A 26,184-nucleotide genomic window follows, 5' to 3' on the forward strand; every position below is an offset into this window, starting at 1 on the left:
AACCATAAACTGACATTCCTCTCTATAGGAAAATGAGGGGAAGCCCCAAAAGGGGAAAGGTCGTAAGAGAGTAAACTTATATCGAACAGAGAGATCCTCGGTAATAGTAGCAAGTCTTGTGATAGATGTCCTCTCAAGGTTTAGTTTGCGAGAGAAAAAAAAGCATGTTCAACGTCACAAGGATTATAATCAACCGGGCAAGACAAAATAATCGCATTCCATCCGATGTCAACGTTTCACAGACACAGGCACACAATCTGGACAATCTCCCAATCAGACGTTCTTTAAATGCTCTGCAAGCAGCACTTATCTTAGCTATATTATACTGAACTGTATAACCACATACTGCTGCTTATCACTATTCTTATGCGTTTTGTGTAGTCGCCCAATCATGTCAAATGCCTTAGATACCGGTCCGTAGCCGGCCCCGCATACAGCATGTGCGCCCTCTCGACAACCATGATATACTGGAACTCAATACTTCTGGGTTGAACTTTTCTTTCAGTATTGATGACAACATCAGAGAGTCACAATGGATAAGGCAAGAATCCTACTCGTCGGCTGCGGGGGAATTGGCTGTATAGCAGCCCTCAACCTCGAGTTCGGAGGCCGGGCTGAGGTTACAGCTGTGCTGCGCTCAAGCTATCAAATAGTCAAAGAGCGAGGATTCACCATCAATTCTGTAGATCATGGTCAAATTCGTGGCTTTAGGCCAACTGAGAGTAAGTTACTTCGAATCTCACATCATCCATCAACTGACCTTGATACAGTCCTACCATCTATTCCTGATGTCTCCAAGTCCGGCATCTCACCCTTTGACTACGTTGTCTGTGCCACCAAGAATATACCAGTTATCTCTACTCCGGTGGCTGATATTATACGCCCTGCCGTTACTCCCGGATACACCACCATCTTGCTCCTTCAGAATGGACTTAACATTCAAGTTCCTGTCCAAGAGGCATTTCCGGATAATGTCATTCTCTCTGGTATCAGTATGTGTGGCTCCTCAGAGCCCAAATCTGGCACCATCGAACACAATCTGCACGATGAGCTGCGTATTGGCCCCTTTGAAGACTTTGGCAACGCTGCTGAGCGAGCAAAGGATCTTGTAGCACGCTTCAATGCTGGAGGACGCTGCACTTGCCACTACGATGATAACGTCACCTTCTCTCGATGGAAGAAGCTCCTCTATAATGCTGTTTACAATCCAGTTGGTGCTCTGACAAGACTAGACACTGGTGATATGCAGCTTTGTCCTGGCCTCGTCGACGAGGTTATACGGCCTGGCATGAAAGAAATACAAGCCGCAGCTGCAGCTTATGGACAGGAGCTTACAGATGAGATGATAGAAGCAACGATTGTGACCGAACCTATTGATGCTCATGTATCACCGAGTATGTTGATAGATGTTAGAAAGGTCAGTGTTCTCAGTCTATGTCTACTCAGCAGCTCATGATCCCCCCCCTTTCAACTCATCCCTACAAACACACCATAGCCATGGTCCATATGTTGTCAGCTTTCCTTATTCAGACGAAAACATCGTGCTGACACTCCCTCAGGAACAATACATTGAGGTTGAAAACCTCCTTGGTGAACCACTTAGAGCTGCCCAGGCACGTCAAGTACCAACTCCGATTCTTCAGAACCACTACTCTCTAGCAAGTAGCTATCAGTGGAAACTTCACAGCAAGAAGATTATCTCGGAGATGAAATGACGTAGAATATTCATCAGTAGTTCGAAATGAGAAGTTTTCTTGGAGCTGGTCAGAAGGATAGCTCTGGTGTGAGTCCGACTCGTGTCAGCTTTTAAGAACCTGGCACTTCCTAAGACACCGAATCAAACTATTCTAGTAACTAGTATCCTCTACAAAGACTGTCGTACCTCAGTCACTAGCCGTCACATCGTTCGCACCTCGTATCAGGATCAAATATCCCGCGAATAAAATCTTGCAAGAAATCCATGAGAATCATAGCCAGGACTCAATCGGACCCGGATTGTAGCATTATAAAGTTATACTATCATATATCCTCCCTCGAGAAACGCGCCCATGCTGTTCATTCCTTTCATCTCTTAGTGAAAAAACCTTCTCTCTTCCAAGACGCCGATGTCTGCTCCATCCGTTTCTTTCCCTTGTCCCTTATGGTCGCTGTCTACCAAGGTGTGATGGAACCGGGAAGTGGTACTATAATTTCATTTCGTCTGTTGTACAATGCCAAACCGGGGCTGAAGAAGAAATCGTCATCGAGCTCAGTCCTGGTTGACAGTTTGCTGGAAACGCAGGTATTAGCACCTCAACAGTTGTACGGGATTATAGCAGAACTCACCACAAGCCAATCCATGCCCTCATTCACACCGCTGCCATCGACCGCTGAGCAGGCCATGATACTCCAGTTGCGGTCGCGGAGCTCACCCAGACGCAATGCCTCTGAAATCTCACCTGCGCCCTTGGCTCCTGGTTGATCCTGCTTGTTGGCAAAGACCAGCAGGGCCGCATCCTTTAGTTCCTCCTCGTTCAGCATAGCCGAGAGCTCCTCTGAAGCGGTGTGTAATCGCTCGATATCGGTCGAGTCCACAACAAAGATGACAGCTGCTGTGTTGGCGTAGTAGCACCGCCAGTAAGGTCGGATGCTTGTTTGGCCGCCGAGATCCTGCGGTCGCCTGTATTAGTATTTCCGGCTCGTTTCGAGATCAGAAGAAGTCGAGATCGTACCCAGACGTTAAAGTTTAGGTTTTTATATGTGACAGATTCGACATTGAAGCCAATTGTAGGTATCGTTGTGACAACTTCGCCAACCTTGAGCGGCGGTTAGCATGTACCATGCGCGTATATATCTGGAGATTCAAACCTTGAGTCGGTACAGCAATGTTGTCTTTCCAGCGTTATCCTATGATACCGCCTTGTTAGCGTCTCGGGCCAGACGATCGATAGTCGGATAGACGTCATCCTACCAGACCGAGAATCAATATTCTGATCTCCTTTTTCGCAAACAATAGGTTGGAGAACCATGACATTGAGTTTCCCATGATAAACAACTTGCGACGGCTTCGAAGCTCCTATTTATCTTGTGCTGCTATTGGTTCTGCTCTGCGACTTGGATCGTTTAGATAGGGAGGTAGGTATCGTCTTGCACTGGCGCCTGGACAAAGGAGAGGACGATGCAAAAGAGGCGGTTTAGGCTGTCAAGTGCCGGACACGGATTAAGCTCGTTTATCGTATGTCGTGGCAACAAGTGCAACTTGTGTTTAGTCAGTGAAGTAGAACAGAAAGTACGGGATACGTAATTTAGAGGTCCCCTTTTCTGGACCTTTAAGTTAATGCATCTCGGCCTCTCATGGACAAGTTGCTCTTTTTGGCGGCGTTGGGTTGGTCCAAGCGCCTGACAAAATAACCCGAACCACCTCAGCCTTGAGCCCCTGCAAGACAAGAGTCTCTTGACTGTCTGTGGTGTAAGCCATTCGCCAGGTAATATGATGATGTTGATATGTGGCAGTGCATGGCCTTCAAGTCTCTATAGGTAGTCATCGAACTTTGAATTGAAAATGTATCAAGTCTTGTAATCAATATGACTTACCGATCAGCGGTTGGTACATCGAGCCACTTCAACATATAGTGACCCCTGTGGACCTAGCAACCTGGAGATGCTCCCGCTACTTGGAATCTACAATGTCTTGTGCTCTGGAACCTCCTGAGACAGAGGCGTTTTCATTAATAGGCGCCTATTCAAGAGAATTATCTGTGCAGCCACATATACCTCAAGAGCTTGTACATCAGTCAGATCGATTAATTGGTTGTTATCATGCTTCTCACAAAAGATACAAAATTTCCTCAGGTGGACAACTCACGAGATCCCACTTACTTGAACGAGTCACTGCCTGCCTTGAAACCCTTCAGAGCTACTGTGTAATTTTGTCATGAGCTCCAGCTAAAGAGTCACGAGCCGAGCTCAAAAGTGCTTACCTCAGCACCATCCACCATCCCGTTTCACTCACACCGTAACCTCAGGCACCAACCTCACTATGCCCCACTAAGCAGCCGCCCACAGAATCGAGGGTGAAAACCTAACCCTAGAAGCGAAATTCCTCGAAACAAGTGTACTGCATTTCGATACTCTATCACCATTTGGCAACGACTGACCGACTCGACCATCAACGCCGTCACCATGCCGGTATGACAGCCCCTACCTTTCGCCCTCGGAAGCACGCTCTCGCTCTCCTCATCATCGACGATGGAATTCTGCATCGAATGAATATAACTCCCGCCACGTCACCGTCGATGATGAATGAGTCGCGATCTCTCGAGGGCTCTGCTCCCATGACACCGGATCGCTAATCATTCCTTTTCACACAGAGCCACAAGTCTTTCCGAACCAAGCAGAAGCTTGCCAAGGCCCAGAAGCAGAACCGCCCTGTGCCTCAATGGATTCGCCTCCGAACTGGTAACACCATCCGGTGCGTTTGAGTCCCCCTTCGAGACGACGATTTCACGACTCTACCAGTCCGCCCGCGAGCAGAGTAACCCTTGGCTAACATTCCTGAACAGCTACAACGCTAAGCGAAGGCATTGGCGCAAGACCCGCATCGGTATCTAAACCGATGGTCCTCAACTGTTACCCGCCCCCGAGCCCAGCACCCGACTTTTCTCTCTTGGGCATGGTATCACGATGATTGATGTGAACGGAAAAGGGGAGGAACGATATTGTTGTGGCGTGAATTGAACTACGGGGCCGCGTCTGCACTGCACTGCGCGTGCGCACGGGGGCGATGGGCCGGTTGCCTGGTTTATCGATTATTGCGGTTACTGCATGTCACGGACGGTCATAGGGAAAAAGGAATGCAAAGACTTTGATGCCCCAAAAAAGAAAACGGGCCTGAACTACATGGATGCAGTCTACCTCGCCTGTGAACGACGACAACGCAAATGTTTGCTCTTGTGTGCCGTCTTTATTACCAGCGGACTCTATGCTGTTATGCAAGTCTTCAAGTAGTCAAATGAACGAATCACGCCCCAAACCTCACCTTCACCAACGCATTCATCACAGACCTCGAACTGACCACTGCGTAACTGAACGTCTTGATAACCCCAGATTTAATGGCAATCATGAATTGAAGTCCTAAGCTAAGTCGAAATGACTCTCTATCGGTGCGTTCAAGGGTACGATTTGAAGCCCGTGTTCAAATACTGCCAGACGAGCTACATCCCGTAGAGAGCCTGCCTTGGACAATATCATGTTACCATAAGCAATCCTATTTGTGCTCCTAGCGTGCCAAAACACTGGCCCAAGCAACCCGGAAAACCAAACTTTAACGCCAAATGCGACCCCTGTGACTCATCAAGATTCATTCGATCCTGGATTGAGAGGGCTTGACAGGAAAGTTTCCTGCGACCCATGACCCAAGGATCGATCCATGCCATAGTCCGACTGATACCTCCCCGCAACCTCTATCCCTAATAATACACAAACGGGAGCTTAACGATCCTCAGCCCACTCATTCTCACGGCGGATCTGCTCCTCCTCCTCGGGAGTGAAGTCGTTCGTAATGTTGAAAGTCTTGCGGATCTCTTCGGGAGACTTGCCCTTGATCATGTTTGCAACAGTCTTGCAGCCGACATCAAGAAGAGGCTTGATGTCGAGGTAGTTGGATGCCTGCCGTGAAGTGTTAGTTTTCCAATGATTTGATGAATAGGAATGGGTGGACGTACGAGGATGATTTCAAACAGCATCTCCTGATCGACCTGCATGAACTTTTGGTCCCACTCTTCGATATCGGTGGTCTTCTTGCGAGCGTCGGAATCATCATCCTGTGCCTGGAGGGGGTCGTTGCGGTGGTGGTCGCACCACTCAATCACCTTGCGAAGAACGGCCTCGTTCACCTAAAGAATTACATGTCAGTCGCGAAAAAGTCAAGTACTGATGGAAGTACTTACGTTGGGGATAGGAATAGGGTTTTCAGCATTGATGCCCTCATCACCGATGTCTTCCAACATGTTCTTGATCAACATGGATCGTTCGGCAACAACGCGGTCTGTTGATGTTAGTTAGGAATATGAGCAAGACCGTCGCAGAGTGTCTCTTTAACTTACCGACTTCGATGGTGGCGCTGTCATTGGAGGCCAGCCAGACCTTCTGTGTAGAGGTAGATTCGGACATATTGGGTATGTTTGTGGTTCGTGCTAGAGTGACTGGTGATGTGAGTAAGAGATTTGCCGGTTGCAGAGAGAAAGTGAAGAGAGGATTCGTGATTGTTTTTGGGTGATGATGGAAGTTGGAGGAGTCAGCTAGGTACCTAGGCAAGTAGGTAGCGGAGGCTAGGTACTAAACCAGCCGACCAACAAACCAATCACTGTGGCGGGGTAAAAGGTAGGCTGAGGTGGGTGCCTTGTGCTTCAACCAGCGACGTGAGCGCGTACGTACCTAGAGGCAGGGCTGTGAATCAGACCCTTTCTTTTAGATGGGGCTTAGTCAGATAAGATAAGCGGGTTGATGATGTTGATGGGGAGTAATGGATTCCGAAGAGGAGTGTTGAGTATGAAGAAATGATCTTGACACTGGTGGTCTTCGAGAGTGGTTGTGATGATTGTGATGATTGTGAGAGTAGAGGAATCAAATTCGGTGGGAGGAATCGAGCCTTTTATATCAGTGAATCTCAAAGTACTAAGTTTTACAGGAAGTGAAGTGGACCTGCGCTGCTGCTGCCTTGAGAACCTGGAATAACCTCAAAGACTACCTAACAAAGAGTCAGACGGCAACCTGAAGTTAGAGGTCATGGTTGGCACGAACCTGCGAGGCGCGAGCGAGTTTCATTGGCGGCTCGAGAACTATCATATCGTCAGTGGACAAAGGAAGATAATTATTTGAATGTTTAATATGACCAAAGTGCGAGATAGTACTTGTCCTACCAATAAATGCTTTGTTCACACCCAAGTACGCATTGCTATTATTTAAGCTTCTAGGGAACTTCTATTATTTGCTTCTTGATCGAAACTTAATCAAAACACACACGCAGAAACGAGGGAAATGAAAACATACTTCATTCACGGTATTACTATGTATTCTAGGGCGCATTAATACCAGGTCTAAGCATCCAAACGCAAACTGCACTTATTTTCCAACTCCAAATAAGCCACCTGAATGGACACTCATAACTACAAGTCACAGAGCTTGTTCGCATCTGAATTCTGCCAGAACATTCAAATCAATTCTTTATCTTTCTTTCTTTCTTTCTTTCACCGAGCTCTAAGACACTACCTACCTACCCAGGTAGATATGTGTGATCGAGCTCATTGCATTCTTTTGTCCACGGCTAGTAATGGCACGGACGGCGTATCAAGCTACTCCCCAAGGCACCTCAGAATATATTTGAGGCCACAATGCTTGTCCGTGCTATGAACAAACTCGAGACGATGAAGACACTGCAGCGATAAGTAAGTATGGAATCGTCACGAGGGGACGCACCATTAATGATTCTCAAACATTGGCAAGGGAGAGAAGAGTTGGCAAATGGCTTCAAGACACCGTCAGTGCGAAAGCAACTACCCATTGGAACCAGCCTTGTCATCCCTTAACTTCGTGGCGTCTGGCCATCCCAAAGCTTCTTTTGTTGAGTCGAACACCGCAAAGGAGAACAATCATGATCATGTTGCTCAGGTGGATCAACAAATCATGAGAAGGTCGTGCAAGATTCTCAACCATCTTCAGTGCTGAAAGGGCTATATTGGTCTACACTGTTCGTTGCTTGCCTGTTAACGCAAGCATGGTCAGGCAGTGTTTGTATACGGTCCGTGTCCATTCCGCGATAAACAGCAAAGACCATCAGGTTCGACATGCGGAGCATCACAAAGAATAGAGGCGGTATTGCAAGTGGGATGTTGATGTTGCTCTCAACATCGTGCAACAAAGGCGGTGATGTCTCATCGATATACAGATAAAACCACATTCAAGACATTAGTGGCATGCATAACACAGCCATTGAACCCACCTTTCCCCTCATCCCACCAGATAAACAACAGTTGATGAAACCCCCAAATGTACATGAAGGGTCCAACTCATCGGTAGGATGATCTTGTACACGAATCCTGGATTGACAGCCTGTGAAGGCATTCTGCAGACCCGCGGCAGTATCCGTACTCGAGCTCGCTTCCGGCAGCCAGCAATGCATGGACATTGTCTTGCAACGGTATATCATTGCAATCATGCGACTTTCTTTGCCCTCTGTTGAGTCACTCGTGGAACGGGAGTACTACGTAGAAGACAGGACACCACCCAACACGTGTTGACATGGAGGCCTGTGAGAAAAAACAGGTCATGCCATTGATTAATTGTCCACTAACTAATTGCTATCCGATTCAATTCCAAGATTACCATCTTCGTGGTAATTGTCCAGCTGGAAGCTGGCGTATCAGCGGCCACGATGATTAGATCATTGATTGCAATGGGCCTAGCGCTGGCCAGGATACCTAGAATTGAAGCTCCAGGTCCATCCATCCATCCATCCATCAACAGAGCCGCTCGCTCGTCGTGGTATCATTCTGGCGTTTAGGTTACCGTGGTAGCTTGATTTTGTTCCAGGATATAGGATTACAAGAATGTCTTGATAAATCACTTGTCCCAGCCATAGGTCACCAAGCATGGATGGATCCAAGAGCCCAATCAGAATGATATTATTATATTGGATCGGAGCTTCAGGAGGCCTGCTCGTCCGTCTGTCTGTCAAACCTCCCCCAGAAATCGCCTCCCCCTGTCCCGTCTTGTCAGTCTAGGGAGCCCAAGCCCCTAAAAGAAAAAAGCTTCTAGCGGACGCAGTGGACCTTTTCCAAATGCCCACCCACCCGACCTCATCATCGTCAGTCCCTTCCCCTAGCCTAGCCTTGGGATCCAGCTAGTGCCGCCAATCCCGGATCACGGCGTCGTCTCCCACTGGCCACGTTGTAAGCTGGCGCTCCCCCTGGGCTTGAAATGTTTCCCCTTGGGCCCTGTCCATTAATAGCTTGGGCTCTCGAGACGAGTCGAGTCGAGCTTCTGTGCTGATCAATCCTGATGAGATTTGGTTGCTGATCCTTGATCCATGAAGTGGCCCCTCGCTTTGAGCCAGTCCAATCCATCAATGTCCTGTTGTTGAACTCAGTGGGCGAATAAATCCATATCTCATGGATCTGTCTGTCTCTGGTGGGGGGTGGGTGTCACTCACTCTCAACGGAACATGACCTCCATACCTTGCTTCACCTTCACCTGCACCACCTACCCATACATACATCATTCTCGCATTTCCTCTTCCATTCTTGTTATGGTTCCTTGTCTCTTCTCTTCCTATAAATTCTTTCCTGACCTAGGGGAGTGTCTCGCATATTCGTCGATCTAATAATAGACCATCATAAACCTTCCATCTTCCCTTTCCACCTCCACGACTCGAAACTCTTCCAACAGCATACGACGTACATATCAGCGGCGCATAACGATCCGGATTTACTCTGCTTAGCTCGAATCTCCTGCGACCGGCGAAATATTGACACTTTTCTCTACTTCCCCCACTTTGCGATTGCGACACTGGAGCGCCAGCTATAGGAGCGCATCGAGTCGAAGCGCTCACATTCGGTCTTTGTTTATGCGGACATTCGATGCCTTTCCCCCCCGAAACTAAGCTCATGATTGCTCTCCCGATTCACAGCAGCTAAGATCAACTATGTGGCGACGCACATATCTCACGCTCGTCCTCATAAGGCTGTGGTTTGCGCTATCACCCAGTTATTTACACCCGGACGAGAACTTCCAAGGGCCCGAGGTCATAGCTGGTATGTTCTTCTGCGCCAGCTCCCAGTTGCTCTCATGTTGAAATGCCTGCATGTCCAGATGATGCACTTTGATGCCCTCTCTGTTCATGCAGACTGCCACTACGAGTCCAGCTGCTAATTCGCGCCAGGCCAAATTTTTAGTTATCCCGTTCGACACACTTGGGAATTTACAAGCGAGAACCCTATCCGTAGTGTTTTCCCACTATGGCCCGTCTATGGTCTTCCTATGCTCCTCTTGCGGTGGCTATGGATCGGTAACGGCAAAGACGGAGAGATCCCACCTATTGCGGTTTTCTGGACTCTGCGCGTTCTCATGTTTGTCATCAGCTTTGTTCTTGAAGATTGGGCGTTGCATGAGTTGATCCCGTCACCGAAGCATCGCCGTGTTGCCGTTCTCCTCGTCGCCTCGTCCTACGTGACCTGGACCTATCAGACGCACACGTTCTCCAACTCGGTAGAGACGCTCGTTGTTGCGTGGAGTCTCGTTCTGATCCAGCGAGTCGCTGATCCACGGGTACGTTACTTGCACACCATTACCACTGATAAGACTATCAGCTGACTTCAAATTCGACACATAGCAGCGGTCATGCGTTTTATCTGCCACAGTGCTTGGAATAGTTGGAGTATTCGGTGTATTCAATCGAATCACGTTTCCAGCATTTCTTGTTGTTCCTGGGCTTCGACTGCTCCCTGTGTTCTGGAAGAGGTGAGTCACCCTATTTGCGCTTGGCGCGGAAATGCATGAACAAGCTAACACATCCACAGGCCTACGTCTCTCGTATACTTGACGTTAGCTGCGGCACTGACAACTGTCATTGCCATCGGTCTGGACACCGCGTTTTACCTGCCAGGTCCCATCACATGGACCGACCTGATCCATAAACCTGTAGTCACCCCTCTGAACAACTTCAAGTATAACTCAGCAACCGAGAACCTGGCGCAGCATGGCCTTCATCCTTGGTACCAGCATTTGGTGGGGAATTTGCCGTTGCTGCTGGGCCCAGCTGCAGCTTTGTTGATAATCAGACCCAAACTGTCAATCCGACTCTGGTCGGCAGTGTCTGGTTTGGTGGTACTATCGGCGTTTCAACATCAGGAGGCGAGATTCTTGCTCCCAACGGTACCACTATTTCTTTCGTCAATTCGCATGCCCCGAAACCAAACAATACTCTACGGCTTTACGACAGTTTGGATCGGGTTTAACCTCGTCCTCGGCTCGTTGATGGGTATCTACCATCAGGGAGGTGTGGTGCCGGGACAGGTCTTCCTGAGTCAGCAACCAGATGCCACCCAAGCTATCTGGTGGAAGACATATACACCGCCAATCTGGCTTCTTAATGGCAAGAATGAGTTCTTGACCACGCGAGACGTTATGGGTCTCAAGGGTGAGGTGCTACTTGAGCAACTCTACGGACTCGCCACATGCGACACTCCCGCCGACAGACGAAACCAGGAGTATCTGAAGGAGAAGAACGGTACATATCTGATCGCCCCGGCATCAGCGACATGGTTAGATCCGTACCTGTCCAACAAGGGCTTAGAGGGGCTACGATTTAGAGAGGTATGGCGTTACAGGAAACACTTGAACCTGGATGATCTGGATTTTGGCGACGACGGCGTTTGGGACACCCTGGCCAGGGTTATTGGGCGACGGGGCCTCGTCGCCTGGAGAGTAACAAAAAGCTGCCCAAATTAGAGAAAAAAAAGGGGGGCATGACTGCTTTGTCGAATTTTCTTTGTCGCGTATGAAATAGAAATCATTAATGACGATCCAATTTTCTCGGCTTTATGGGATAAGGTCATTAAAAGTTCGGTTTCCATGATTCCACCTGTGGTAATTGTAATCATCTTTCATTCGAAAAGCTGATTCCTTCCGCCCCGCCCCACCAATTCGCTTCGCTTGGAAGAAACCCTGCTCACATCACCTCGCAGCTAATGAACTGGAAATTGAGTTGACTTAAAGAAAGCCAGTCACGTCATTGATAGTCCCATAGGGCCCGTAGTGCCGTAAATTTGCAACCGGCGATAGTTGTAATCCTGGCATTCATGGTGTTGCCCTGCAAAACATTGAGCTTGGCGATGCAGACAATGATAGGTTAACTTGGAGTCTAATTACTCTCCACCATCTCCATTGTACATATTCATCCAGGTTTTTGATGGGTGAGTTGACATTCACGTTTGAAAAGCACATTTGTCTCATTGTGTTTATTTTTCCTGCCATCCTAGTCTAAGCTGCAGTCCACATTTCAGTGAACACGATTGCCAAGCCATCTCAGGCAGAGGCTAAAGAAACACGCTTAGTACAGGCGCTTGGGGGGAGACATGGAAGCCTTGATGGTAAGGCTTCCAACGTTCTGCCAGCCCTTCTTGAGAAGAGAGACGAGGTAGTTGATGGCCAGCATAATGTTGGCGACGAGCTGCTCCTGGGTCATCTCGACGTTGCCGACGGCGACACCCATGCAGAGAACCTTCTTGAGCTGGAACTTGATGGTGGACTTGACCTCGTTGATGCGGCCAGTCAGGTCGTCGGCGTGAGAGACGGGAGTGGGGAACTTGCCGGCCTTGGACAGACCAGGACCCAAGAGACGGGGGATCTGCTTGATGAGGGCCTCGGAGGCAACGAAGGCGTCGTACTTGCGGGCAAGCTTCTTGATGAGCTTCTTGTTCTTGTTGAGCTTCTTCAAGTCATCAGCGGACATGGCGTCAACACCACCGTGCTTGGCACGATCGATATCGTGCTGGTCACCGAGAATGCTGTCAATTTGTTAGCCTCCAATTCTCTTGGCTCTGTCGATTCTTCGGCCGTACCAGATGGACATGTTGGGTCGGGGGATGGAGGGCAGGCGGATGGTGCCAGAGAAACGCTTGTCACGCTGAGGGTCATAGTTCTTCAGGCCGATCTGAAGCTCAACAGTCTCAAGGAAGTTACGCTTCTTGGTCTCGTTGGAGTACTCCAAGAGCTCTCCGACTTGCGTCCGGACATTAGCTGCATCGCCGTTAGCATTCTTGCGGTGTCTTATTATTGTACTGTAACTCCTCGTGTGAGTTCAGTCTCCTCCGGGATATATCGTACCGACTGTGATCTTCGACATCTTGACAGTCTCCCAATAGATAGCTGTATAATCTAATGGTGGTCAGGGCGAGTTGGGTTAGGAAATCAGAAATTCTGAGCGCAGTTGATTTTTGGTGCAAAATTAGAAAGTGCGCCCCGACAGAAGGTGGGGCACCTTCCAGGGCAAAATTTTCTCACGGGATCCTTCACGTGATATCTCATCGAAGTTGTACCGAAGGTAAGTACCTACCTAACCTATGGCACTTTAGGTTGTCGAAGAGATCAAGCTTTGACGACGGCTTCGAGGCGTGGTAGATTTATGAACCAAGTTAAGTACCGGCCAGTTTCCTTGGTAATTGTCTTTGTCTGAAATTCGACGTCGAAATTATAAGTCGTCGTATCCACGCTCTTCAAAACCCATCAAGATGAAAGACACGGCTCAACAGGTTGACGACTTAATCGCCAACTCGAATCACATCTCTAAATGGGTCGAGGAACAGTCAAGTGAAGAACAGTCAAGGTGCGCAATTCCTCCGATTTCGTTCTCATGTAAATATCCTAAAGAAACTTTATCTGTAGTTGGGCCCAATCGATATTCACAAGACTCCTCGAAAGTGCTTCTCAGCCAAGAGGTGCTTCAGGCAACTCATGCGTGAAACTCTGCGGTTTTGTTGAGCAGTCGTCAAAATCGCAGTCACAGAGTCTCAAACTCTGGGCCTATTCTAGGGATGTTACTATACAACTCTTCAATTTTTATGTTGAATGGAACGAGTCAGACAACCATCGGTCAATGAAACTGGTTCTCGACCTGCTCCCTCAGCTCATCAGGAGGAATCCGGATGAGAAAGCTGGCCAAGAAACCAAGTCTACCATCTTGGACAATCTTGTCTCGATTGTGACTGGGAAATCATCAAAACCGCTGGCCAAATCTGCTATAAAGGCATTGGACCATCTCCTTGCCAAGGACATTGTCACCCTGGATGAGATACGGTCCAGCTATGTCACTCTTCAACAAAAGGACACATCAAAAAACCCCTTGGAAGTCTGGAAGTCTTTCATATTTGAATTGTTCCATTGGATGACGCTTCACTTTGTCTGCCCTACTGCTGGAAGGTTTATTGTCTGCGTGTACCGCGGTCTTAGAAGCCAAGACCAACGAGAAACTTCAGGACAGTTGAGCATTGAGACTTGGCACAGATGGCTGCTCGAGGCCATAAACGAGGAGCCATCCATTCTAGAACCAATCAAAAACTACATCTTCCTCCCTCTGTTCAAGGCGGATAAGTCTGAAGCCCTGGGTTTCTTGAAGAGAATGAATGAACATGAGGCTGTCTCTGCAGGTCATGAGATAGACATCAATCTCCCGGCTCTGCTACAGCTGGCAGCGTTAGAGATCGGCAAGAAGGTTGGCTTAGTAGAAGAGCCAGGTAAGGCACCAAATGAACATATCCTAATGCCTGCTAATTTGCAACAGCACTCGGCGATGATAAATCTGCCGATAGCGACTCATCGATTGTGCTCGACGAGAAGGTTCTAGAGAGTGTCCTGGCCCATCCATCTCACGAAGTTCGCTCTCTCGCACTTTCACTACTCATGAGCTCTCCATCAACGACAAGGCCATATTCATCCACAGCCCTTGACCTACTCCGCAAGCATCTCGCCACATACTTTGCCGATTCAGATGCCAAGTTCAGAAATGAAGTAGCCGGAAAGGTTCGAGACATGTTCAGAAGGGTCAGGGGTGCCATCTTCGTGCTCAAGAAGAGCATCCCAAGAGCCGCCGCCCGTAAGCAAAAGCAACAGCCAGGCCAGGTCCAGGAGCAACATATCCTTTATCGGACCAACCTTATATCTCTCCCCGAAGCTCAGCTGGTGCACTGCTTGGAGTATCACGAGAAGTTCCTATACTGGTACATTGGCTTCTTGTGTAGTGAGTTAACACCTACTGCTTCTTATCAGCGACATAGTGCTTCTCTCAAGGCCGTCACTTTCATTCTTCGAATGGAAGGAGAAAAGTCCAAAACGTGGGAGACTGCAGATGACCAGACACTATTCTTTGATCAGTTTGGCAGCTCATGGCTCCGAGCTTTGTCTGACTTGATCATGGATCCCTTTGATGACATTCGAAGTCATGCTGCCACGGTACTCAGATGGATCTTTTCGGATAGCCGGTACAGGAACTTCTACCTGATGGCCCGGCAAGGCAAACTAAATCCCACTGAAGAGCTTACAGAACTTCTGAGACGGACTGAAGAGCTTGCTCGCAAGACTGCTCGAGCTGATCATTCAGACGGTGTCGCTAGAGTATCTCAGCTACTGTATAGGCTCTCTGAAAATGAGCAACATCGAGTCGCACTTCTTTCAAAGCTGATAGGAGGCCTGGAAGCGAGGCTAGTAGTCGCAGAGAAGGATCTCGGCAGAGCGGTTCTAGATGCGCCGCTGCACGGTGATTTTGCTTCCCTGTGCTACATGTGGCAGGTGGTTTCAGAGCTTCAGTTTTCTGAAGGCGAGTTACAGTCCGTACAGGCTCTGCAAGACGCTCTGGTCACTTGCTGCGAAAGAGTCTGGGCAGCAGTCCGCGACATTCTCTGTGATGACTCGCCTGAAGGCCATTTGCCCCAGGAGCTAGAAGAGGTTGATGGACTTGACACCAAAGATGTGTTGAGCTACAGCTTCCGATCTGTACATGAAGCCAGGTAAGTCGATCAATGACTTTGAGTATTGCTTCAACTAAAAAGAGTAGCAATCTTATGCGCATCATTATCCTCTCTATCAAGCAACACTCCCGCCAAGGCAGAATCTGCCCGTCAAAGGAAGCTTATGAAAGAATAGGGAACTTATCCTTTACCCAACTAGCCAGTCTAAGACACCGCGGCGCTTTTACGACCGTCGCCCTTACTTTCTCTACATGCTGCCAACTTGTTAAGCACCTAGACCAAGCTAAAGCTGGCGCTGAGGGTGGTACTACTCTTCTTGAGCAGTGGTATGCGGTAAGTTAACTATCTACCTGCTGAGTCACTACATTTTCAAAACGTATACTCTACAAGATATGGAATAGAAGGTTAGGAACTGACCAAAAGTAGGGCACGTTAGAAGCCATCAACGCTCAGGTATCGACCACTCGGCGATCTGCCGGTATCCCTGCCATGATGACAGGCGTCTTATCCGCCAATGCACCTAATCCTTCCTTTGAACAAGTTATGAACAAGCTCATGGAGATCGCCAGCCAAGAAGCCCGCGTCACTGAGACAGACGGTTCGAATCTGCCCCAGGTCCATGCTTATAATTGCCTGAAGGATATCTTCAAGAGCTCCTACTTGACAGCCATGGGCAACAAGTCTGAGAAATTCTTACCGCAGTGCCTCGAGCTGGCAGCCAATGGCCTCAAGTCTGAACTATGGGCCATCCGTAACTGCGGCTTGATTCTACTCCGAAGTCTCATTGACTGTCTCTTTGGATCCCATCAGAGCAAAGCACTCATGGAAGCAGGCTGGGATGGTAAAGCCAACCGGATCGCCTACCACCGATACCCTTCCCTTCCAAGGACTCTCCTCCACCTTCTGAAGTCAGGCCACCAGATGATGGCGTCCATTGCTGCCAGTTCAGCTGCGGCCGAGTCAGTCTTCCCAGCCCTTGACATCATTCGAAGAGCCGGTCCCCCCGAGGTACTTCGTGAAGAGCTTCAGATACATATCGCAAAGTATCTAGCCAGCCCGGTGTGGCACGTCCGCGAGATTGCAGCCCGAACTCTATGCTCGTGTCTCCTGCACGCTAAATGGCTCGATACTATCACCAGTATTGCCGCTGAGTCTGTTCACTCTCAAATCGGGAATGTTCAGAACCATGTCCATGGCGTTCTGCTGGCACTAAAGTATATCGTTGATCGGTTGAGCGAGGTTATGCCTGAGCAGTTGCAACGTGAGAAAGACTGCATCGACAAATTAGAAAATCCGCTAACACGTACTATACAGACGACATCCCCAAGCTCTCCGGTTTTCTCATTGAGTACTGGCGCGAAATCCAGGCCTTGGACTCACCTGAGATTCCTGCCGCGTATCTTGAGGTCGCAAATCTTGTACGAGCACTCCCCAGGCCCGGGTCAATTGATCCTATCCAACTCGAATTCCCTACCTCCAACAACCGAGAGGGGGCTCTACTCAGGGCACAGAGGGTAATCCACGAAGTCCACTCCATCGCCGAGGGTAGCGGCCCCATCGAAAACCTCAACACCTTATTCCTGAGCAAGACCATGGGCGTCAACACGATAGTGGCTGGCCTTGAGACAGTTCCTAGGCTTTGGGACATTTCTCGCCTCTCAGAGCAGGACGTGGGCAAGTTCTGCAACCTGTACCGCGATGTTTGTGTCAAGATTGGACCCGTTGAGCCTCGTGTTATTGCTCTGCAGAACCTCACAGAGATCCTGGACCAGGTTCTAAAGAGTGGAAATATCAGCCTCGTTTCACCGGATCTGCTTCTGGAGGTTTGGAGCAGCCTGCCACTGAGTTCTATCAACCCAGCTCTTGCCAACGCGGTAATCAGAATCAGTGGCTGTATCATCGCCATCCTCTGTAGAGCACAGGTTGTCACCCCAGAGGGAATCAAGAACTGGGGACATATGATGGCCGATGCCGGTCTGGATGACAAGGTGAGTGAAGGGGAAGCCAGTGATATACGATCTTTGACCACTAAAACCTTTGCAGGATTTTGATACTCGTCTCGCTACAGTCGAATCACTCTGCTCATTCTTTTCCATCATTGAGGTGGGCCAACCATGGACTCAAGAAGAACACCTTGCAGCTATCCTCGCTCTCTATGACTCCCTCAACGATGACGACGACGATATTCGAGACGTGGGATCCGCAACAGTCCAGAGCATTCTAGGTAAAGCTCTTGTACCTATCGAAGCGGCAAATCGTCTTCTCTTATGGCTAGCCCAGCACTACGCTGGTAGCCCAACGTTCCGCCAGGTCGTTGTGCGTCGCATCATGGGTGACTCTCGGTACCCAACCCCCAAGAACAACGCGGTCTCTATTCAGGACCAGCTGCAGGAGGCAATGAAGTTTGATGATTCACTCTTTGTCATTGAGAAGCAGAACTTGTTCGTGGATGAGGTCAGAGAGACACAGCGCTGGATTGGTCTCTACGAGAACCTGACATGGGAGTCTAATGACCCTTCTCTCGACTCACTTACGACATGGACCAGTGCCGGGTTAGAAGCAATGCAGAATCTCGCGAGACAAGAAGACGGACCTCTTGGCTATGCGTCAAAACCTGAGGTCTTCGCCATCTTATCACGGGTTGTTCGTGCTTCGGCAGCGATAGCAAGAAAACAGCCTGATTCTGGTCTCTGTGAGAGGATCAACAAGTCAGGCAGTGTTGTGCAAGACGGCCTGGGACATATGTCAGGTCTTTTGTTACAGTCTTTCTAGGAAACTTCACAAACAAAGAGATAAGCCTGCAAGTAAAACAAGAAAAGAGAAAAGTAATGATTTAATGCTATATATGATTTATTGAAAAACGAGCTCCCCTGACGCCTTGCAGTAGAATAACGGCCGTAACACGTGTGCGGTATGTGAATAATAGTAGTTTTTATGAGCAACTCCCCCCCTTTCCTCTCCTGACTAAGTCAATACTTTCCAACATGGTATCTCAAACTTCTGTGTGGGCTCTTTGAATGCTCTTAATGGACGGTGATGGAGAACCTGGACTGTCCAGCAGCCCGTTCTTACCAAGCTTGCGGACAAGCATCGTATTCTGTGCCTGCAACTCGCCAACCTGTCCTTCAAGGAGCTCGATCTGACGACGAGCAACATCTCGCTCTGCACGAACGCGCTCAAGTTCAAGTGAGAGGTTGTTCTTCTCTTCCTGCTCGGCTGCTTTGCGACGTCGCTCTTCAGCCTTACGCTGGTCCCGCTCACGTTTCTCCTCGAGCTTGCGCATCTCGCGGCGATACTTCTCTTCCTGCTTAGCCACCTCCTTTTCATGCTTCTCACGCAACTTGGCCAGTGTAGCAGCGTCCTTCTCCTTGTCCCCAAGAAGCTTGCTCTGTCGCCGCTCCTCAAGACGAGCCATCTTCTCATCAAGCTTTTTCTTCTTTTGTTCGAGCTTCTTGAGTTCCTTATCGGCTAGTGACTGCTGTGATTGCTGCGGGTTGGAGCGGGAAGTCTCCGATTGGGACTCAACAAGACTATCGGGGGATTTGTTCTCGGCAGTCACACTCTTCTCAAGGGCTGACGCAAAGCTTCGGATGGAGGAGGTGTCGCTATCGTCATCATGTTGCTCCTCAGCAATCGCGTGAGTGTCGGACACACTCCCATCAGTGGACACGAAATCAGAACCAGTTCCCCAGGTCTTGAGCAGGCTTGTAGGAATATAGGAACTGGCAGCCCCTATAGCACCAGCTATGACACCATACAGCCCATTACTGCCCGGGAAAGGGTCGTCTTGGTTTGGAGACATGGCAGTTTCAGCCTTGGTGTTTTCAAGATTAGCAGTAGGGTTCGGTGGAGCCGTGGACTTTGCATCGTTCGTTATGGATGCTTCAGTGACGTCAGTAGTCTTATTTGCTTCGCCAGTCTCTTCCGGCTCAGCAAATCCATGCATAGCCTTCGACGTCACCCACTTAAGGAACTTGCCAGCATCACCCACGATGCCTGGTGGTGTCCCCTTCTCGATAAGAAAGCGCGGGACGCTGCCGCCAGGGTCACTACGAGTCACCATGAGCCATTCGACAGCCGTGGCAGGTTCGTCGAGTGGCATTGAACCGTGGCCCTCGCTGCCAGGTTTTGGGCTTGCTATCCTCCCCTCGTCTCGATTCAGGAGATCGGCCGACGACAGGGATCTCTTAGAGGCAAAGTTGTCGACTGGGACTTCACGAATTACTTCGACTGATTCGTAGTAGCCACGGATAATGCCCTGGCGGGGAGGACACTCGGGGTGCTCGCAAGGTTTTGAGACTATCATGTACTGTCGGAGGGGCCGGGATCCTTGGGCGGGTTTCACGGAGGTCTCGGAAGTCAGAAGAAGAGTCACAAAGTCTCGCGGGGCGGTCGGACCAGGGAACTGGGCAGAAAGTTGAAAGACTATTGGTGGTCAGCTAAAGATGTTTTGGTAGTGATGGCATGATTCGGCGTACCTTGCAGTTGGCCATGATCACCAATCTGCTTGTCCTCCACGCGCTTGTCGGCACCGATACCACGGATATTGCCACTTCCAGGAGCACCTTGGACCTTCATCGTCTCCGAAAACTCAACAGAAAGACCCTTCTTCCAGTCGTCAAAGGACAGCCCTTCGTGTACACTCCGGCGAGCAAACCATGCGCCGCGTCCATCTTTGGCGCTCAGCTTATAGACGTTGATCCCGAGAGGATTCTCTTTCGCGCTGACTTTAATCTCCTTCCACTCCTTCTGCAGATCTTGTGCCTGGCCGATGGCTTCAGCTTTCTGTCGCAGGGTCAGAGCACGTTTGATATCGGGAGCTGAAGCCGCTGACTCCGTCTTGGATCGAGCTCGTCCTGCAGAGCTTGAAGCGTCCTTCTTGGCTGGCGCTGGAATAGATTCGACTACGGTCTGCGTCTCGGAAAGAACATCGGCTAGGAACTCTTCAAGGTCGTCTTGGGGCACCTGTTCCCACTCAACAGGGCCCATAGCCCCTAGAGGTTCGTGGTGATTTACCCCCATAGCTGCTGGCCGAGTGGATAGATAGGTATGGAGATTAACGGCGGATGGATTGGATTTAGTTAGTGATCAGAGTAGGTGTGAGAGTAGGAGTATCTAGTATCTAGCAAAATATGAGCCTCGTACCTGCTTACGAGATAAAACAAGGAAAGTCCAAAAAGTCGCTAAGTTTCAAAGATGAAGACGTCAGAAGTAGAACAAGATGAGATAAAGCCAAGAAGACCAACGACCAACCAACGCTAGAAATAGCAGTCGGAATCATACCAAGAACCTTTTTTATTCTCTCGGCCGCTATGGGCCATGATCAACTGCCGTCATTCCCGCGATTGACGTCACTAACCTAACCTCCACTATAGGTAGTAGGTAACCTTCAGTGGCCAAGCCTAGCCCCTCACCTACACCACCTCAATACCCTCACAGCTTAGTCATCCACGACAATGTCCCCTCGCAGCATCGGGAGCACGGCATCGAGTTACCAAGGTAGCTCATGAATATACAAAGTACTAAGGTAATCTCAATCTCTTACATTTCCGAGAGGTGGCTATTTCATAGATAATTAAAGTAGGACAAGGCACTGTCAGCTGTGATAAGGCAAACAGACCCCGCTGCATCCTTGGTTCTCCGTATAAACGAAAACGACTAGAATTATGCATAATCAATTCCAGAATATCCTACTCCCGATTAGTCAAGCTGCTGCCCATGTTAAAGCACTGCTTCTCGGAATTTGTGACAGAGTCCGCTCCGCCTACGTACGTATGATGACAGATGAAATTCGCCAGGCGAGGGCGAGCCCGAGAGTTCTATTCACCTCGCAAGTGCTTGCTTACACATATATGTATAGCTAGCTACCAAGGAAACTTACTTAGGGCGCCCTACCCAATAACAAAGTATGCTCTTTCTAGTGTATTACACAATCGACAACTTCCGATCCTTCATCGCAACCTGATAGTCCTGCTTACAGCTCCCGCAGTAAGTATCCCGCCACTGCTCGAGGGCCTGCCGTCTCTTAGCTGGTATAGGCTCCATGACCTTCTGTGACCCCTTGCCGGCTTCTGCCCCTTTCTTCTGCCCCTTTGCGTCGCCCTGCTGCTGAAGCATAGTATCCAGTTCATCACAGAGGAACTTTTCATCTACCAACCAATTCTCCCATTCTGACTGTAGCATCTCTCGCTCAATGCTGTTGACAACCCTCATGGCTACTAACAAGTCATGTCGGTACGATCCTAGCCGTTGTCGAGTCCGTCGAAGTCGACGGGCTGTAGCACGACTAGTAGGTGTAGCCAAACTAGCACCGGCATCCTCCCAGGGCGCATCCATATCTGTCGTATCCAGTAGATCCTTGAAGGTCGAGAAGCATGTGCTGTTTTCGGGAAAAGACAACCCTTGATTAGTCCCCGATGCTGCATCCAGATCCGCAAAGTATATGGCCTTGCTCATCATGGAGTTGGGTCGAATTCCGATGTTTTGCATGAATCCTGCTGCTCTTCGCTCTCTCCACCACGTCGAAGTCTCGTTCGACGTTAGTAGGAGATTTGTCAGTGTGCTGAATGCGAGAAGCGCAAGGATGATCCACTGAGCTGTAATCAAGTTGAACAAGTTGCGCAGCACAGCGATAGCCCACATGATGAGTGACGATACTGCACTCTCTCCCAGGGACCGAATCGTCTCAAACACCATCGTCGTCAGGGTTCGAGGCTTGATGGCCTGCTTCTTTGTTGAATCTGTTGCAGCAGGCGAGAAGACCACCACCTCTGTCTGTTGCCCAATCTGACCGTACACCTGAATTGCTCTGTTTGTTCGGCTGCGAGTTCCAAGCTTTCGAACTTGATCCGTAGCAACCTCGGCCAACTCTTCAGCGTCACTTGCAGCATCGTGAATGGCTTGGCGGTCAATCAGGTTTTTGGAGAGCGCTGGGTTTTTCGACCAATCCGTTTTTGTGTAGATGGCTAGTTTGCACTTGGACTTGGCTACATGCGTTATGACAATCTTGGTCACAACCTTGAACCAGCTTGAGTGAGGCAGATGCCACGCCGTCTTGACATGAGTCACCACGTACGTAACGTGATCGCTGAAGACATCGATGATCTGGTAGTCGTTAACATCGGCCGTTTTGGACCGACCCAAGACATCTTTGTAGTCAACCTTGAACTGGAAGTCACGTCTCATCCTGCCTTGATCAACTAGAACCCAGGGTCCTTGAGCGATCTGCTGAGCACGTCGTTCAAAGTACAGCTTTGGGAATACGAAACTCTTGTCACCGAACAAAACGTGGAAGCAGGACTTGGCACTAATTTCAAAGTGTCGCTCAGCCGCCATCTCCTTCATGCCCTCTGGTTCATAAATGACAGGTCGAGCTGGCAAGTGAAGTTTATGGTTATGTCGAGTCCTCGATTTCGAAAGACGAAGCGGAGGGCTGAACTCCATACGCCGAGCAACGGGCCGCCCCATCGAAGTACCGTCATCCATGGGCGTGTTTGCCGAGACCTCCTCCCAGCTTTCGACACTGGGACTTGGGCGGTCATAGTCTTCCATTTCGAGATTGATCAAGGTGGTGATGATCGCCTCAACATCCATGGGCTCCTCAGCCTGGATGTCATCGATTAATAGGTTGAGACGAGTGTGGAGTAGACCAAGGTCCTCCAAGAAGACTTTGATAGTGATCCTGGTATATCCTGTTTCGTTGGCGTTTTCATTCAGATGCAGGAAAATGAAGTCGCAGTCCCTGCCTGGCGCTGCCGTTACTTCACTGATGATATCAAGGCTGATACTGTAGGCCGTTACGAGTCCTATTTGTTGTCCGTAGAAATACATATTGTCGGGTGTAACGTATATACGGCCATCGCCCGCCATGTCTGGCTTGCCGGGCCCTCGCTCAGGAGACCCAGTCCAGGCGGCCCGGAAGACAAGCACCAGCTTCTCCTCCAATGGCGCATCTGGGAAAAGGAGTCGAAACTGTGCGTGTTGCGCTCTCAACTCTGGGGGATAGTTTCGGGGGAAGTATTCGCCACCGTCCTTCCGCTGAACACCTTGTCCTACGGTGCTTCCAGGAACGACAACACCAATAGGGTCATCCTCATCGAGTCTGGGAAGGACGGGTTGTGGCGGTGCGTTCATTGCACCCCAGAGACTTGTTCCCCAGTAGTTCGCAACCACAGACGCAGGGAGCTTCCTATTGTTACCTACAGGTTGGCGTTCTCCTGCTGTCAGGACTGCAATACGACTCAATCCAGTCATCGAGGGTGGCTTGGCCAGGGTTGCTGGAGCCAAAGTGCCAACCTGTGTGTCAACTGATGGCAGCATGCTAGGCGTCTGTCTGAAATTTGTTGTGCTTCCAACAGACCCTGGAAATCCTGGCGGTAGCGTGTGGCTAGTAGCCATCATGCTAGCCAGTCCAGTCGTGGAAGCTGAACCTCCCTGTCCAGCTTCGGGGCCTTGGGTGCCAAAGGTTGCTTTGCGATGTAGGTCGAGTTTTTGGATGATTCTGGCAGCATGCTCACGGCCACTCTCGCCCTCCTCTCGAGCCAGGTCTCGACCCAGAGCAGTGATGGTACGACGAGAGATGCTGCCGTTAACGTCAAAGCTCTGTCGTGTACTGAGGTTACCGTCTGGTCCTGGAATAGGCAATGTGTTTGTTCGGTCAATACTAGGGCTTGATTCATCGTAGATACCGATCTGTGCGTCGAGGGCCTTGGCAGAGAACTCGGGAATACTGGGGGGAGAGATGGAAAACGCAGGATCAACGGACCCGGGAAGAGAAGCACTAGTTCTGTTCATGCTGGTTTCAAAAGCCCGCTTCTTGGTAACCTCAAAAACCTCCAACCACTCGGTCAGCTCGCCCTGAGTCTCTGCCTGGAGCAGGATTGTCTGGCTCTTGGTCTTGACCTCGAAGCAGAAGCGTCTGTCTTCAGCCACAGCCGGCTTTGCATTACAAAGCAGAACTCCAATCTCGTCACCCTGAAGAACTCCCAGAGGCCCTGGTATCAGCCAACCAAAGATGCCATCACGGCAATAGTACCATCTCCTGATCCACGTATGTCTTGCTGGCTTCCCTGAGAGCACCCGCAGGAACAGCCATCCTTGCTTTTCAGAGACAACTGTGGCACCTTCCTCAAGACGAACAGTGATGGGGCCACGAGTGCCGAGGAAAGGAACGGTTGAAGTGCTGTAGTCCTCGAGCTCACGGGATGGCTTGAATCCTGCGAGCGCATTTTCTCCAATCTCTCTCCTGGCAGACTGCAACTCTCGCCTGAAAACCATCTCAGACGCTCCCATTTCATTCGACCAACCCTGAATGCGCTCCATTTCCTGATTCCAGCGTGTAGTGTCGATTGCTGCTTCTTTGGCACGCCGCAGCTGGCTCCAACGCTCACTGCATATTTTGACAAGCAACTTATCCATACTAAAGCGCAGCTGCGGTGCAAGCTGGCAGTAATCCATCGAGGCCTTGAGGTATGCCTTTCGGGTCTCAAAAACAGCAAAGGCATCTTCGCGCAGAGCTGAGGGCTCCTTTGTCTTTGACTGACTGACGTATCGAGCGAGCGTAGAGTCAAACGTTCGCTGCGCCTGCTCCATGGCCCTCCTGCACTCCTTGAAGTTCCTGAGATCGCCAACGATGAACTGCCGAATAGGGTCGACAACTAGACCTTCCATCTTCTTCATTGTACTTATCATCTGAATCCAATACTCTCGCCATCCATCGCCCACCCTCTTCAAAGCTAAAAATGTATAATCATTGTCGACAACGCCGTCAGCCGCCGAGGGCATCGTCTTCACGAGAAAGGTATTAATCGTCTCTTCGAGGGCGAGGATATCGTGCAGTAGTTTCGACGTCGACTGAGCATATCCGTTGAGCCATTTTTCTATAGCATCGACTTGGTCGCCAAAGTTTGCAGCGGTTACACGAAAAGTCGGGGAATCGAGTGCTGCTTCGTTGAGGCCGACGGGGATGGCGCGGCCAGCCTGGTTGGCCGCTGGTGGAGGGGAGTCTACAGGCATTATAAGAAGATAATTATGTTTAAGCGCCTGACGACAGCTTCAGTTGACACTGAGCTGAGGTCCCTCTGTAGCGCAGAGACGGGAGAAAGGGAAAACTATATGACGGTGATTTTGAGATGGAATGATGTTGACAAGATGTGTTCGTTGATAGGTCATTTCCAGGTATCCTAGGTGCAGCCCATGTAAGCTTGTATTGACGTAGCACATCCATGCTGGGTACCTACCTACCTAGGTAGGTACCTAAGGTCCGCGGACCCCCACAGTGACCAGAAACACCGGAATGGGGCATGGAGCTAATATCGTTCAAATACGCGGTGATCAATAATACGATATCATACAATGCTAGTAAGCCTTATTTCATGAAATCGTAAAGTATAATGTGAGTTTCCCCCTGATTTATGGATATTCTCCCCCCGGATGGAGAGGCTCTTTTCATCCGCCCCCTCTGTTTTCAGTTGGGTGATACGGAGTACATCAAATTATTTCACTTCAACTCAGAACAATGGCCATGCAAACGACTAGTATTTCGTTGACCCGGCGTGTAATGCCTGCTCATGACTATATGTGCCCAATCAGGGACAAGCCTTGCAGCCAGCTAACGCCGACTCTACTCAAATAACAACAATCTTCAGGCCGGACGTCGCGATATGATGCGTTACCCATGATGACCCTC

At 49.7% G+C, this 26,184-nt stretch overlaps 8 protein-coding genes across 8 annotated transcripts; 4 read left to right on the forward strand and 4 right to left on the reverse strand.

Annotated features, from left to right (window-relative positions):
• Positions 1 to 467: 467 nt before the first annotated feature.
• Positions 468 to 1,907, forward strand: FOBCDRAFT_258431 (ketopantoate reductase PanE/ApbA-domain-containing protein). Its single transcript, XM_031176382.3, has 3 exons — positions 468 to 722; positions 771 to 1,417; positions 1,560 to 1,907. Exons 1-3 carry the CDS (start codon positions 533 to 535, stop codon positions 1,713 to 1,715), a joined length of 993 nt encoding a protein of 330 aa, XP_031047515.2. The 5' UTR covers positions 468 to 532; the 3' UTR covers positions 1,716 to 1,907.
• On the reverse strand, positions 1,890 to 3,403 carry FOBCDRAFT_218006 (ADP-ribosylation factor family-domain-containing protein). Its single transcript, XM_031176383.3, has 5 exons — positions 2,951 to 3,403; positions 2,848 to 2,886; positions 2,712 to 2,795; positions 2,326 to 2,649; positions 1,890 to 2,269 (listed from the first exon to the last, which is right to left on the reverse strand). Exons 1-5 carry the CDS (start codon positions 3,023 to 3,025, stop codon positions 2,249 to 2,251), a joined length of 543 nt encoding a protein of 180 aa, XP_031047516.1. The 5' UTR covers positions 3,026 to 3,403; the 3' UTR covers positions 1,890 to 2,248.
• A 644-nt stretch (positions 3,404 to 4,047) lies between these two features.
• Positions 4,048 to 4,723, forward strand: FOBCDRAFT_22584 (ribosomal protein L39e). Its single transcript, XM_031176384.2, has 3 exons — positions 4,048 to 4,167; positions 4,350 to 4,450; positions 4,542 to 4,723. The coding sequence occupies exons 1-3, from the start codon at positions 4,162 to 4,164 to the stop codon at positions 4,588 to 4,590; spliced, it is 156 nt and encodes a 51-aa protein (XP_031047517.1). The 5' UTR covers positions 4,048 to 4,161; the 3' UTR covers positions 4,591 to 4,723.
• A 569-nt stretch (positions 4,724 to 5,292) lies between these two features.
• Positions 5,293 to 6,409, reverse strand: FOBCDRAFT_22564 (Skp1 family, dimerization domain-containing protein). Its single transcript, XM_031176385.3, has 4 exons — positions 6,084 to 6,409; positions 5,928 to 6,025; positions 5,703 to 5,873; positions 5,293 to 5,646 (listed from the first exon to the last, which is right to left on the reverse strand). Exons 1-4 carry the CDS (start codon positions 6,148 to 6,150, stop codon positions 5,470 to 5,472), a joined length of 513 nt encoding a protein of 170 aa, XP_031047518.1. The 5' UTR covers positions 6,151 to 6,409; the 3' UTR covers positions 5,293 to 5,469.
• Positions 6,410 to 9,519: 3,110 nt separating this feature from the next.
• FOBCDRAFT_22599 (Alg9-like mannosyltransferase family-domain-containing protein) lies at positions 9,520 to 11,588 on the forward strand. The gene is made up of 4 exons (XM_031176388.3): positions 9,520 to 9,788; positions 9,917 to 10,302; positions 10,367 to 10,494; positions 10,554 to 11,588. Exons 1-4 carry the CDS (start codon positions 9,680 to 9,682, stop codon positions 11,482 to 11,484), a joined length of 1,554 nt encoding a protein of 517 aa, XP_031047521.2. The 5' UTR covers positions 9,520 to 9,679; the 3' UTR covers positions 11,485 to 11,588.
• Positions 11,589 to 11,979: 391 nt separating this feature from the next.
• FOBCDRAFT_157099 (ribosomal protein L1-like protein) lies at positions 11,980 to 12,982 on the reverse strand. Its single transcript, XM_031176391.3, has 3 exons — positions 12,862 to 12,982; positions 12,597 to 12,774; positions 11,980 to 12,542 (listed from the first exon to the last, which is right to left on the reverse strand). The coding sequence occupies exons 1-3, from the start codon at positions 12,878 to 12,880 to the stop codon at positions 12,086 to 12,088; spliced, it is 654 nt and encodes a 217-aa protein (XP_031047524.1). The 5' UTR covers positions 12,881 to 12,982; the 3' UTR covers positions 11,980 to 12,085.
• A 117-nt stretch (positions 12,983 to 13,099) lies between these two features.
• Positions 13,100 to 18,333, forward strand: FOBCDRAFT_218022 (putative death-receptor fusion protein-domain-containing protein). The gene is made up of 7 exons (XM_031176393.3): positions 13,100 to 13,360; positions 13,420 to 14,267; positions 14,315 to 15,536; positions 15,584 to 15,830; positions 15,924 to 16,758; positions 16,812 to 17,485; positions 17,541 to 18,333. The coding sequence occupies exons 1-7, from the start codon at positions 13,266 to 13,268 to the stop codon at positions 18,267 to 18,269; spliced, it is 4,650 nt and encodes a 1,549-aa protein (XP_031047526.2). The 5' UTR covers positions 13,100 to 13,265; the 3' UTR covers positions 18,270 to 18,333.
• On the reverse strand, positions 18,334 to 25,968 carry FOBCDRAFT_178738 (uncharacterized protein). The gene is made up of 5 exons (XM_059608547.1): positions 21,476 to 25,968; positions 21,270 to 21,338; positions 21,043 to 21,057; positions 19,976 to 20,524; positions 18,334 to 19,922 (listed from the first exon to the last, which is right to left on the reverse strand). The coding sequence occupies exons 1-5, from the start codon at positions 25,509 to 25,511 to the stop codon at positions 18,490 to 18,492; spliced, it is 6,102 nt and encodes a 2,033-aa protein (XP_059464443.1). The 5' UTR covers positions 25,512 to 25,968; the 3' UTR covers positions 18,334 to 18,489.
• Positions 25,969 to 26,184: the final 216 nt, after the last annotated feature.

This window comes from Fusarium oxysporum, chromosome III, assembly GCF_013085055.1.
Source record: "Fusarium oxysporum Fo47 chromosome III, complete sequence".
In the NCBI taxonomy this organism is placed as follows: domain Eukaryota; kingdom Fungi; phylum Ascomycota; class Sordariomycetes; order Hypocreales; family Nectriaceae; genus Fusarium; species Fusarium oxysporum.